Genomic DNA, 15,271 nt, shown 5'->3' with positions numbered 1-15,271 from the left:
CATAAAACATTGTTAAAAAAATATACATTAAGATTTTTTTTTACACAATTGATTTTTTGTAAAATTATTTCAATATCATTTTCCTCGTACTCGTTAGATTCGTTAGTAATACATTTCACGGAACATTTTTAGAAATGTTTTCGAGTGCATTAAAGATAAAAAATTTCGTATATTAGACTATAGGCAATTAATTCTTGTATAAAGTGTCATAAAAAATTCTAATTTTTTTCTACTAATACTTATATTATTTTAACTGTTATTTTATGTTCATAATTAAATCTGATCGTTTATGGTCTTCGCAAACGAAAAATTTAATTTGCTTCTAGCTAGATATATATTAAAATTGTAATGTTTAATACAAAAGGAACTTAAGAGAAGCATACCTTATTTCTATTAAGGAAAATAATTTAATTAGTAATAAAACCATAGCAAACTGTTATCGCAAAGGAAGAACATCGTCAAAAGAGTACTTTTGTGATCAGTTTTAATTAATTATTAATTTTTATTTAAATATTGTTTTTTTTTTTGTTTCAAGTTAAATACATTTTTTTATAGTTATGTTAAAAATTCAGACGATAATTTAAAAAATGATTTAAATAAAATCTACGGTATGTATACATACACTTATATATATAATATGAATTAATAAATAATAATTTTATAAAATTAATAAATATATATACTGAGTATCCCAAAAATTGTATTACCGAGAAAAAAAACAGGATATCCCACACACACACACACAATATTGATTTATGATTAGAATATTACAAAATTTTATTTCTCATTTAAGGATATAACTCTCCAGTTAATGTTTTGTATAAACACATAACTGTTCTACCATTCCAAATGCATGCCAAAAAAAATTTCTAGTTTTTTTTTTGCTCAGTAAAGCGATTTTTGGAATATTCTATAAATATAATTGGAATTAATATGAATTTATTTTTAGAAATTAATATAATATAAAGTGCTTGTCAGAAGTCTTAGAACAGATAGTAGAAATAAATCAATCAAATTTTCAAATTTATTTTTCTCCAAAATAAAATCTTATATGAAAAAAATTTTATTCTATATTTTCGACTTATGTTAATTTTTTTTTATGTAGAATTACCCTTTAATCTCTTAATGAAGAAAAGTTGAGGAATCAAAAAAATATTGCTGAAATTCGTCGAACGTTTTAAATTACGTAAGTTACCTTACTTGTAAAATAAGAGATGATGCGTGAGGTGAATAAATTCATTCGAAAAGTGATTCAGAGATGGAAGTTTCAGATATCCGAAACTTTAGTGTATTTTGGAATGATCCGATTATGGAGAGATTGTTAAACCCCAAAAAGTTTTTGAGTAACTATCCAATGATGCTCGACGTTTTGGTTAGATTTTGTGGAGAATGAAACTCGGACGGAGTCTCGTGAAAATATTTAATTTAAAATGAATTTTAAGCTACGTCAGGAATGAAGACAAGACCAAAAGCCCGAAAAAGTTTATGCTTCGCAAAACTATTGCTAAAAGTTAACTACTCAGTTAATCGTAAGATTAATTTGCATTTTAATTCATTGCTTTGCAATTTCGCGATTTTAATCATTTACGTTCGAATATGTGCTACTTTTAAATCCAATCCTTCGTTTCAAATTAAAATAAATTAGGTATCTGTAATACTAATCGATAAACCATTAGGTTGATGCCAATATAATTGCGGCATTTATTATTTTTTATTTTAAGCCGATTTTTAATTAATTATCTTTTATTTAATTATGGTTACGTAATACTCTATTGTAAAAGGTGAAATTGGTACTATCGATGTTTGTTCATATTATATTTTCATTGTTTTATATTGTCGAATTTTATTATTTACCTTTAAATTAATCAAGAGACAAAAGCAAATCCCTGTGATTTCTTGTACGAGTTAAAATTGGAATATAAAGCAAAAAAAGCTACATAACTATAAAATATATCTCAATAAAAAAATTCATTCTTACTAGGTAAATACAAAATGCCTATTAACCAATATAACTATAGAAATGTACTTTCATGTATATGTACGTATCTAACCATGAATTTTGATCACATGTACAGAGTTTATTGCTCTATCTGTGATAAATGCGCGAAAAATATTTTTAAATATAATTTAAATAGTTTAAAAAAAAAACGCATCAGAAGGAAAGCTTTATTTTTTATGAATGTCAATTTTCGATGGTTTTTTTTCAAGATAAACCTATGTTTTCGCGTTTTAAATACATACATTGTTTGTATTCAATGCTACAGTTAATATTATTGTATATTCATTCATGCATTATATAATAGTATTATCGTTAAGTGAAATCATACAATAACATGTTTAAAGTATCATTATTTATATGAATTTTTTATCTATGCTACTCGAAAGTTAAAACCCGGTTTTATTTACCCACGCTTATTTTCTCTTTTCACCCTTTTTTTAAAATTTATTCAGACGAATATACGACAAAAGTACAGGAAAGATATTTTCTCAATTAATTAAATATAAAATTATTAATTAACTGATCTTCTTGAGTTTACTTAATCCGAACGATTAATAGTCTGAACTCGATCTTTTGATTATTATTTTTTCTTTGATTACTTAGGTTAGACTTCTCTTACCAAACAAATAAAAAAATTCAACGAAGATTGAATTTAACGAGACTAATAAGCAAGAATTAAGAGAGAACTCAAAGAACGAGACTCGAATTACAAATAGGAAAAAAAAGAAAAATATTCACTCTACCTCACACGCCCGTCGTATAATTTGTTGAACGACCGACGCCTTGTATCGGTACTCCGGTGGTTTTCTTGTCGTCGAAAATGCACTTATAGGTGGATGTTGGGAATCGTTTATTTATGAGGAATGGGGGTAGGTGAAAATAAATTAAAATATATTTTTAAGCCCAGTCAGTACTAATAAGTAAGATTTATTTGGCTCGTTGCAGGGAAAAGCCTTTCGGCATAAAAACCCTGGTTGAAATACAGTTGATGATACAGTACAGAAGACTTAAACACAGAGGAAACATCGGACATTAAAGAACTCTTGAAACAATCAATTAAAAACACCGGAATCATAACTAACATAATAATGGAGCAAAATTCTATTCTAAAACAACAAACGCAAAAAATTACCACAATGTTACAACTATTAACAAATACGCTACTTATATAACAACAAATAATGGAAATGCCAAAATTGAACAAATTCGTTTAAAAAGGAGACAAATATCTTGGGCAACTGGTAAAAAATCTAAACTTAGTATTAAGAACAAACAAAAAATCTACAAAATAAAAATAAAACCAATCTGGACCTATGGAATACGGCTATAGGGATAAAGGGTATATCAGCGAAAAGTTATATTGCCAAGCTCGAGGCTCAGCAATCCATAACCCTACGCACAATCGTGAATGCTCTATGGTACGTCCATAACGAAGAAATAAGGAAGGACTTAAATATTCCCACGATAAAAGAAGAAATAACGAAGACAACTGGCAGATACAAAAGAAGAATTGATACTCACATAAACCCGCTAGCTAACGATAACTACAACCAATATATCCCTAGAAGGCTCAAAAGAATCCACCTAGGAGACCTAGTAAAAAATTAAACCTAACCGAAATAAATGACAATAGCTATCTCATTGGAGAAACCATCCACGTGCTATCTTTTCTCACATATATAACAATTTACTAAATGTCTGCGGACAGATTTACATATTGTAAAGATGTATGGAGTTAATAAACAAAAAAAAAGGAAAAGTTATTTTGTAACATTTTTTATAATAGCTTTAGAATACATAAATTTGTACAAATTAAAATACGAAAATTTAATAACTTTGTTACATTTTAACGTGTTTCACAAACACACACAAATGAGTGGGAGTTAAATAATTGAATATTATACGAAAATATATTAATTAAATAATTTTTTATTGTAAGTTTTATTGATAAAATATAACTATCTCTACGTTTGATAAACTTTTAAGATCAGGTCTTTCGTATTAGGTAGATCTTATTCCATTACATATATACAGTGAAAACCGAATGGAAAAGAACACAAAAAACACTTAAACCCATTACTCTTTTGTAAGCAACCTTTGTTTATAATAAAAACAACTGTAACTTAAGTTCTTTCAGTCATAAAAACAAAAGGAAATGTCATTAGTAAATGAATGTTTTTCTTACCTAGAAGAAATGTATCGTAATTGAACTTTTACCTTTCTTTGTTAATTTCTTTGTTAAATTTTTAAAATTAAAATATTAAATTATTCAAATATTATAGAAAATTCATGAATATGTTGATAAGCTTTGAAATTACATGTTCAAAGTGTAACGCTGAAGACTTAATGTATATTGTAGAAGTTGTTAACATAGTTTGGGAAGATACTTGTAACATTTACTAACTACGAGAACGCAATTCCTGTAGTTGCGGTTTACGTAAGTCGAACCCCATTGCGGTTTCATTCGACCAGACATTGCGATTTCCGGGGTTTCATTTCTAACTGTATCCTAGAAGATAGCCCATTTACGAAACAAAACTCTAATTGGTAGAGCGTTAATGATCATTACTCATTCGTAAGGTTAGTTGCGCTAGTTATCGAGCAAAGAAAAAAACAAAGGAATCATAAATTAATTTTGCCCAGTCCAGGTTCGAATCAAGAATACATTGCGCCCCAGACTCTTGTGAAGTTTATTTATTATTTATTTATTAATATTTAATATTTATTTAATAATATCAAAATTTATTATATTTAACACAAAATCATAAAAACTATAAACGACAACCAATTACAATAAAACTTTTCACGTAAAGCATTAGAAAATTAATATTGTAAAATCCTTGTTTGTACTAACAATGTCTCGTTCTTCTGTTTTTTTTTTACGATGTAAGAAATTTAAAGCTATTACGCTTTTAGTTTATAAAGCTAGATACGACACTGATCTAGTATTTCTTATATACTTCTACATACTTTATTAGAGTGGAAACATTTTAACTACGTTAAATCATTATATACAAAATAATTCACATTTGCATGCTATTAAAATGATTTTTTAATTGTTTAATATATCGAAAATATCTTAAATAAAAGATATATAATTTAAAATATATTTTTACACAAAAATTTAACAATTAATTTTTTGTCATTTTGCATTTTTAAGATATGCTTGTCTAAAAGGCTTTTTTATTATGATATTATTTATTATAATAATATTGTTAAATTGTTATATTATAATATTATTTAATATATAGTTTTTTTATTATAATTTTTTAATAAGACTATCCAATTTTATTTAAAATATATTTCTATGCAATAGTTTATCATTTAGGTTGCACATTAGATAAATCATCCTGTATATATGCTTCATTTCGTGGAAAATTTTAATCAGAAATATTATAATAATAAAGACATACTAAATTTCTAACGATAATTGAAATAATTATTGGATCTTTCGTGAATATTAAAAAGATTCTTAACGTTTCTCAGTCTGCTGAAATAAACCACAAAAAATTTTCTCAAAACTTCGTTCTTCTTACGGAACAAGATAATTCTCATTGTTTCATCAAAACGAGAATATTTCTAAGGAATTACTTTAACAGAAGCACCTTAATTATACCGCTAGTTCAATTTCGAACTCAAACTTCGAAGATAATTTCGCAAAATTCATTAAATACTCATGAAATGATATTCGTTTGTTTTTTACAACGAAAGTGACTCATTCAATATCACACAATAACTTTTGCTTAATGGGTTAACTAAAAAGTAAAGAAAATACATATATGGTCGATTAGGAAAATGATTTCTTCTTTTTTTCTTTTTTCTAGTTTATTAATTCTATACATCTTTACAATATGTTCGTAGACATTTGGTAAATTGTTATATATGTGAAAAAAGATAACACGTGGACGGTTTTTCCAATGAGATAGCGTCGCTATTGTCATTTATTTCGGTTAGGTTTAATTTTTTACTAGGTCTCCTAGGTGGATTCTTTTAAGCCTTCTAGGGATATATTGGTTCTAGCTATCGTTGGCTAGCGGGTTTATGTGAGTATCAATTCTTCTTTTGTATCTGCCAGTTGTCTTCGTTATTTTTTCTTCTATCGTGGGAATATTTGAGTCCTTCTTTATTTCTTCGTTACGGACGTACCATAGAGCATTCACGATTGTGCGTAGGGTTATGGATTGCTGAGCCTCGAGCTTGGCAATGTAACTTTTCGCTGGTATACCCTATAGCCGTATTCCATAGGTCCAGATTGGTTTTATTATTGTTTTGTAGATTATTTGTTTGTTCTTAATACTAAGTTTAGATTTTTTACCAGTTGCCCAAGCCATTTGTCTCCTTTTTAAACGAATTTATTCAATTTTGGCATTTATATGCTTTTTCTATGTTAGTTTGGAATCTAGATGTAGTCCCAAATACTTGAACGTCGTTACTTGCGGAATTTCTATATTATATAGTTGTAATTTCGGTATTTGGTTTCTCCTCAGTGTAAACGTGATATGTTTACACTTGGTAGAGTTTACCTTGATCTTCCGATTAAGTAACCATTCTTCGAAAGAGTTGATTTTGGTTCAATCAACGATTGAATTCGTTGTTGTAATCCTTTGCTATTCTAAACTGCTATTTTTATTTGCGTATCCATTATTTGTTGTTATATAAGTAGCGAATTTGTTAATAGTTGTAACATTGTGGTAATTTTTTGCGTTTGTTGTTTTAGAATAGATTTTTGCTCCATTATTATGTTAGTTATGATTTCGGTTTTTTTAATTGATTGTTTCAATAGTTCTTTAATGTCCGATGTCTCCTCTGTATTTAAGTCTTCTGTATTTGTATGTGCCCATTTGGTCACTTCAGTGTAGCTTTTTTTGATTCAGTGTGTTCAAATATTGGTTTATTATCCCTGTTAGCATTTTCGTTTTGTTTATTGTAGTGAATTTCCTTATAAGTATCGTCTAGAATAGGTTTTTGCAGTACATTTTTTTCTTAGCGTTGGAAATAATTTTTGTTGTAGTAGTTTTCTCGTCTAACATCCTTTATAATTTGCTGGGTGGTTACCATTGCAATTTACACATTTGACGTTTTCGATTTAGACCTCTTGAGGACAGAGTGTTGATAAATGTTTTTGTGCACATTTGACACAGTCAGGATTTTGATTGTAATAATTTTGTGTGTGTCCATAAGCTTGGCGTCGTGTTCATTGTGGTATTTTTCTTGTTGTTTTAGGTGATTCGGCTTTAATTATTGTATTAAGCAGGCTATTAATCTTATATATGTTTTTATTATTATCCTGAGGAGACAGTTCGATAAAAAATAAAGGTAGCGGTTGTTTGGTATCGAATTTTGTTATATTATTTATTGATCTTACCTTGCGACCAAGTTTGTCTAATTCATTTGTTATTTTAACTGTATTTGACTTAGGAAGAAATCCTCGAATTACGATTTTACAGTTTTTTGTTTTTTTTCTTGATACGTGTGGTATCCCGCGTCTTTAGTTTTTAGCGCATTTATTACCTTTCTTAACGTATCTGGGATAGTGGTTTGTACTTTCACTTGGTTATCTTCACGTTGTTTTATTACATAGTTATTTTGTCCAGGTGTTTCATCCATTAACTCGAGTAGAGGGTAGATGTATTTCGCGTCGATGTATATTGGTGGTTGTTTTACTGCTTTTTTATTTTCTAATTTTCCTGTAGTGTTTACTGCTTCTGTTAAATCGTCGAGTAGATCATAAGAGTTGCTTAGCGATATGTCTTGAAGCCATTTTGTTGGTAATGGTGCGAAACAGTTATTATTATTTTTTTTTTCGTTCAGTTATCTTGCGTTTTTTTGAATTTTGTAGTTTGATTGACTGAGCCGGAATCCAGTTTTGCGAATTTTCCGATTCTGTATCCATCTCACTTTCCATACACGAGTTTCTATTATTGATTTTGATTATTCTCTTTTGTGTACAAGCAAGATTAGAGGATTGTTTTCTTTCCATCGACGATTGATTTGTTTCGGTATTAGTCCTTGTCCGAATAATGTAACTGCTGCTGTTATTAACTATTTTATGAGGTAGGATATTATTAATTTCCATGCTCAGAGCATTTTTCCATAGGCTTGAACACGCTGTTACCCGCGAGGGTGAACAGCGCTACCTCACTAGGACACTGGTCATTTAACCCTTTTATCTGCAATGTAATCCTAACGTACGTTATACTGTATCTCTTAACGTTTATATTATTATTTAAATACTTGTATTCTCGGGAGTGGTAGATAACACGTACGTATTTACTAATGATTGCCGGAGAACAGGAAACTGATATTATGGTATACCAAATTACTAAACAAACCCAATCAAGATATTTCCTTAGTTTTATTTATTCCAAAAACAAGAAAACCATCTCGACCTCAGATGACAACATTATTTATAAATTTTTTCTTTACACACAAAAAAACCTGTAATGTATCACAAACACAAAAAAATAAACTCTGGGTATAAAATTCCTGAGCCTTAATAAATACATTTTTATCTAATTTATACTATTTTCATTTTCAAATTTGAATAAATTGTTAAATGTTGCGCAAGAAAGTACTTAGGATTTAAAATGAATAATTACTGATATATTTTAAAATTAATATTCTTTTATTCGGAAATACGTTTTTTGTACAACGAATTACTTACGAATTATTTGAAATCGTCGTGATAGAAGCCTTATCCTGTATATGCTTATAATTTGAAGTTTTACTTATTGATTTATTAAAAGTTTCTAAAGATTCAGAATATGTTACATATTTAAAAATTACTACCGAATATACAGGATACGAAATGCAGAATATAGACTTACTAATTGAACTGATAGTGCAAGATTCTACAAAGAAAATATAGGGGACGTTTTTCGTTTCATTATCTTTCTTTCTGACCATTTCCAAGTTCCTCTTCCTGGTGTTTTTTTCTGAGTATTGTTTGCCTATCATTGATAAAAATTTTAATTAAGATAACACCGCATCTGTGTAAAGGGTAAACGATTTAATTCTTTATTATAATACTTTATTCTTCGTGTACTACAATTCTTTATTTTAGAAACTGATTAACCATATATTACATCAAAAAACGTAACAAGATCACAATGTATAATTTTTTACACCCATCTTTTTGATGCTGATTGTAAGACTAATTCGGTGGTTTATATAGTAATTATTATTTTAGACATACAAAAAATTACAAATTTATTTATAAAAAAATTTTTTTTTTTATGCACAAAATGTTCTGGAAAAAAAATTGATAGCATAAAATGTTGATATAATCATCATAAAACTTCTTGAAGGATGTTATAATACGTGAACCGAAATGAATGAAATAAAAATTACGAATCTCCGAAGTTAAAAAAAAATTGTTCTAAAATAAATGAAATACCGAAAAGTTAATTCAAAATAACTTTTAATTAATCTTTTATAAATGTTCAAAATAAAGATAAAATAAAAAAAAAATACGAATATTTCTTCCTAAAAGTATTTCTATTTTAGATTGTAATTCCTAACAATTAACTGATTTAATTAATATTAATTCGTAGTCCGGTTTGCTGCCTACATACGAGGAATATCTGCATCACAAATACGAGATGATATCGCGTTCTCACACGCCCCCACCCCCTTGGTCCGACTCCACAACAAATTCATCATCAACGACGCCATCTTCGTCAGTTATCCGAACACGTCGCGAGCTTGAAGAGTATCTCGCACAGTTGACGATCTCACAACAGAATAACGAGCATTTTGCTCAACAGCAACAACAACAGCAACACTCCGGTCCTGTCCATCGGGACGGTAGTTGTCTCACGAACCAGAAAATCTGCAGAGAACAGCAGATCAGAGTGCAACAGCGAACACGGCCAATGCCTCCCAGGTGAGAATTTTTAGACAGATGAAGAGAGAGATAGAAAGAGAGAGAGAGAGAGAGAGAGAGATGAGTTCTAGTGTTAAACCTAGCATATACTCAAGCATTTCTCACTTTGTCGATCGTTCTACATCCTGTGAAATAATTTGCAGTAGACGTCATGTTATTCCTACGTCTCATAAGATTAAAGTAGTAAAAATGCTTCGTTTGAAAATACTGGTCTTTAGAGAAAAGGAAAATTCGTTCTTTTACGTTTTCTTTTTATCTTGGTTCCTAGCAAGAATCAGTATTTTAGAATTCTTATTCGAAAAATCCAATGTTTCGCGAATATTGATATTAGAAAGTCTAACGACAACATTAAAGTGAATTCTTTTGTGTTTTTATTTTGATAAATTTACAAAAACTTATGAAAATAGCACTTTGCGATGAATTCAGTTGAGAAAGAGATGGTAATACAAATTACGAACACCGTGAGAAAAATTCGTAAAGGAGAAAAATAGCTAGTAAATATTTTGAATGACGAAAGAAAGGTAGGAATTAAGTTTACCGCTGAAAACAATTTATCCCATATTTTAATATTTCTGAATAATTTAATCTAAAATTAAAGGTCTTCAATAATAAGGTGAAATTGCGCAATAATTTATAAATGCATCTTTACTCATTCTCGTGTCTTACAAAAGACTCTCTTTTTCTTTATTTTATTTTCGATATCCGCTTAGTTTTTTTTTTTAGCATTATCGATCTCTTACACTATCACGCATATTTCTAGAATATTCGATTTGAATGCATATTCGGTCAAAGCTGGCTTATTTGGCTTAAACCTGATCGGGGTGGCTGTCAGCACGGTCGTCCAACTAGAAACATTAGTTTGTCCTCTTATTACTAATACATGCACACAAACACACACACATAAACTCTATGAGCACATACTATCCATTAAACAAGTGGTTCTAAACCGATATTACGCAAAGTTATGAAAACGAGGCATCGATCGCACGTGTAACGCTATACTTTTATTTCTGACACAATCAAAATCTCAATTTTTTTTAAACAATTAAGTCTAAAACTTTAAGACTCTTTAAGAATAAGGTGAAGTAGCGAGTGGTTTTAAAATGAGTCTTTTGTCCTTCGCGTTCTACAATGAACTTCCGTTCTTTATTCCCTTCGACACTCGTGTTCCTTTTTCTTAACATTATCAATCTCCCCCACTCTCACTTATATTCTGAGAATGTTCGATCTTTACCTATATTCGATCAAAGTTCGCTAGAATTAGAAAAAACTGTCCTGGACCCTTTATTTGTTTTCTACTTGATCAAGCCGGCTGTCGTCACGACACAAAATTGACACAGATCATTTAGGCATTCGAATCATAGATCTTACACCTTTCTAATTACTGTTTTATTCCGCCGTTCTACTTGAAAATAATGTTTTTGTTTAAGTTTTCGTTTAATTCCGGAATTGTGACTAACAATATTCTTACCAAACTAAATGAGGTACTGCTAAAATAATAACCAGAGTGATCGATTTGTAACAATCAAAATATGAAGTTATAAATTACCTTACTGCAGTGTTCGAATATTTTGAGAAGTTTATATGTAGTTAGCTAATATATAGATTAAACGGATAACACCATGACTCAATTAGACGTCCTTTTTATTTTATACAAATTTTGAAGGAGTAATAATTTTATTCGTTTGTTTTTTTTTTAATTATAATATTTTATTTTTATATTTTAATTTATGATTTTTTTTAATTATAAAAATTGTGAAAAATCGTTTCTTTTTTTCTCAAGAATACGTGAAGAATACATTTATCCTTTATTTTTCTATAGAGTGTCCTAAGGATTTGGAAAATTGGAAACAACGTTTCTATAAACGTCAATTTGCCAACTGCTTTCGGATTTTCGTGATCGTTGTACGGAATTATAGGAAGAGCTGAACGTTTAGGTAAAGTTTAGCAAACGCGACCATAACGCAGCCACAAGCTTGTAGTACCTTTGTCAATTTCAGCCGTAGAACTTTATCGAATATTCCTCACGGACAATTGAAGGCTACTGTGTGTATCCATTCAATGCAAACGGCTATTAATTCCATACCATAAATAAACTAGAAAGCAAGACGATGGAAATCGAAATTCCGACTCAAAATCCAATCAGCATTTTATTCCAATTAAATTTATCTAACAACATTCCTCGGAAAATCAAATAAATTCGATGAGTACAATGACTTTGAACATAAACGTGCGCGTTTTATGATTTCAACTTTAAAATAATAATAATAATAATATATTATTTTCATGACCTAAAAAATCCTTATTGATCTTGCGTTTTGGAAACTATATAGAAAATTTAAAAGAAAAATAAAAAGATAAAACAATTGGAGAGAATACATAAATCTAATAAACGGAGTAGAAAATTGTCCATTTACTGAACTTGATAAATTGAATCTTTTTTTCTTGTAATCCGTCTTTTTTTATCTCTTTAAAGAAAAAGTACATAATATATAACGAAATAATATTAGAAAATATTTTTTCTCTAAAATCCTATATTGAATGTAACGCAAATAAAAATATGTTTCTTATTTTTTGAAAAAGTAAAGAAAAAACGATGTTTTGTTATTTATTAACGGATTAAATTTGTATATATTGAATTTTTTCTCTTTCAGAAAAATATTTTAGACGAATAGAAATGTGAAGATACGTAATATGTATATTTACACATATAACAGTGAAAATATATTTAAAATACGGTTTGCCTGCTCGCTATGCGATGTAATTGAACATTTTCGTTTAATTTATGATTTTTCGAAAGACCTCAAAAATATTACTACACTTTCATTTCTAAAGCAATTCAAATGTACAGATAAATATTGCTTTGATGATGGATTTTCGATATTTGCTTTCCTGTCTCATCATCGTACGATCGTTGTATAATATGATTGCGGTAAATATCTATAAATAAATAAAAATATTTATTTGCGTATATATGCTAACGCGCGTGAACATACGTTAAAGTTTAAAGAACTACATGTATATAAGATGATTCTTAAAACTGGGGGATAGATTGCTCTTTATTAAGTAAAAAAAAAAAAAGAAAAATAATCATATGAAATAATATACGTCCTAATTTCATGTTTCTTTATTTTTTATGTGGATGCGCCGATGCACCTGCCAGGTACTATTGCACTTTGTTCTTTAATTCAACCCTAATTTTGTTTTAAAACAATAGATTCCTTTTTTTATAGTGCATATAAAAATACTAATCCAATGTCATAAAAATGTCAATACTTTGCAAGATATTTGACACCTTATGTCGTTATTATTTTATATCAATTTACTTTTATTAACAAATTTTACTTTTTAACTTGCCTATCAAAAACTTTTATCAAAGTGCAAATATGAAGCAAACAAAATTTGAAATATAAAAAATGTCAAACCCATTAGCATATAGGATATAAAATATTTCAAACTCAATAATACTTCATTTTCAATAAAAACCTTTCAAAAGAAAAGTTCATCTTCTAATATAATTGGTTACTATAAAAAAAAAACGAAATACGTCGCGTAATTTCCAATAATTTATATTGTTTACTTTCCAAAATATTACAGTATTTTATACGAAAGTACAGTTTTCATTTATGCAGGATGTTTCAAAATGTATGCGTATAATTTAAGGACTACTTTCAGTTCGCTGGGATAAGAAAAAACAGTTCATATAACCATATGCCCGAAATCCTTTTTTCCAAATTTCAAACTATAGCCATTTCAGGTTATGTTTATATATTTTGAAACATCTTTTATAAACATATATCATATTAAAAATATATTTCACTAGGTCAATTGGTATGGTACTCATCTAATAAAAATCAATAAATAATTTCAGGTCGCAGAGTGAGAGTCGGGCACATCAACAAAGACTCGCAACGATGTACGAAGATGGTGCTTTTTGCATGGAAACAACGGCACTAACTTCAATGTTTGAACATGGCGTAGCTTTTTGTAGCCTAATGTAAGAGATAAATTTCGTGAGAAAGAACTATTAACTAAGATTAAAAGTCGAATATCACGATTGCAATTTTGACTCTCCGAAAAAAAATATGAAATTCAAGAAGATTAACAATACCAACAAATTCATTATTGTTCTCTTCGTGTAGGCTGTCGTGTATGTGCTAAATCATTGAATTATATCAACAAATTTTTATCTTTGATCTATTGATCGATCAATCACTGTCTTAAAGGAATGATTGATTGCAATAGAAGAAAAAGAAAGAAAATAAGAATAACAGCTTATATAAGGTTCAACATAAAGTTATCAATTATTTTCTGAATTATCGATTGACCTAATGCATTTGTGTGGGATGCGAGCACCTCCAAGCCAAACACTTAAATAGGCATTCGTGAGGAGATTGGACGGTGGGCCCTGGATAGCTCAATGGTTAAGAGCAGTCGCCCAGAAAGCGGAAGACCCGGGTTCGAGTCCCGGTCCAGTCAGTCCAACGGCCCAATTTTTTTCACGAATCCTACATTTGGTTTTTCGATTTTTTAACTGGGTAACAATGGTTTGCAACTGAAAAATATATTTGTAAAAGACATAGAAGATCCCAGATAAAGATGTCTATATATATTATTAAGTATTTAAACACAAGTTATATTAAAGTATTTAACGTGTATATGCATGCTTAAATATATGTATAAGAGTAGTTTGATTTTTAAATAAGTGTATATTATTTTTGATTAGCTTCATCTTTATATTCGTAATATCAGGTTTGAAATTCTATATGCAGTGAGTGTCTCTTAAAATCATACATCGTTACGCTTACTAAATTTTGGTTCGAAAACTATTAATACAATGTTTTCAGGATAAAGAAAATTTAGAAATAAATACATTAGCATACCATAATTACATATTTAATAAGTTAAACTTGAATGCTTTATTTACAATAGGTTTATTAAGTAAAGACAAAAATAATGTACAAAAAACACCTGTACCTTAAAATTGTATATGTTAATATAACTGTAAAAGCAATGTAATATCATGTTTGATGATTGATCATCCTTTGTTTTTACTGTAATTTAAATGTTTTTTAGTATCAGAATCAGGTCAAACCCATTAAGGTAAGAATAATACAAAATATATTTGTTTAAAATTTACATATTTATAAATACACTTTAAATATTAAACAATATCGATATAATATGGAAAGTTTTAAACTGAAAATCATCATTAGTCAGGAAAGTTAAAATAAATGTATTTTAGTTTAATCAATTTTCAATATTGGTAGAGTACATTAAAATGTTATAATTACCTCAAATGATTGTTAATTAATCGAAGGAAATGTATATTGTAATCTAAATGCACAGAGCATAACTTAGAAGTACTTTTCTCTTTGAAATCAAAC

General features: G+C 28.6%; 1 protein-coding gene, 1 long non-coding RNA gene and 1 other non-coding gene across 4 annotated transcripts in view; all 3 read left to right on the top strand.

The window, feature by feature from the left end:
* The window catches only part of LOC122523974, a 94,771-nt gene extending 80,574 nt beyond the window's left edge, over positions 1–14,197 (top strand). For both annotated transcript variants that reach the window (XM_043645976.1, XM_043645975.1), the window contains 2 exons: positions 9,553–9,884; positions 13,756–14,197. In XM_043645976.1, coding sequence (XP_043501911.1) covers positions 9,553–9,884; positions 13,756–13,885 — 462 coding nt within the window. In that variant the 3' untranslated portion in view covers positions 13,886–14,197. The remainder of the gene's footprint in view (positions 1–9,552; positions 9,885–13,755) is intronic.
* Positions 2,320–3,758, top strand: LOC122523975. The gene is made up of 2 exons (XR_006305421.1): positions 2,320–2,868; positions 2,945–3,758. It is a non-coding gene; the product is annotated as an uncharacterized LOC122523975 (long non-coding RNA).
* Positions 14,198–14,288: 91 nt separating the features above from the next.
* On the top strand, positions 14,289–14,363 carry Trnas-aga. The gene has a single exon. It is a non-coding gene; the product is annotated as a tRNA-Ser (tRNA).
* The last annotated feature ends 908 nt before the right edge of the window (positions 14,364–15,271 follow it).

This window comes from Polistes fuscatus, unplaced genomic scaffold, assembly GCF_010416935.1.
Source record: "Polistes fuscatus isolate 324 unplaced genomic scaffold, CU_Pfus_HIC Scaffold7, whole genome shotgun sequence".
Lineage (NCBI taxonomy): Eukaryota > Metazoa > Arthropoda > Insecta > Hymenoptera > Vespidae > Polistes > Polistes fuscatus.
The sequence above is the reverse complement of the archived record's forward strand: the minus strand, read 5'-3'. Positions and strand labels throughout refer to the sequence as shown.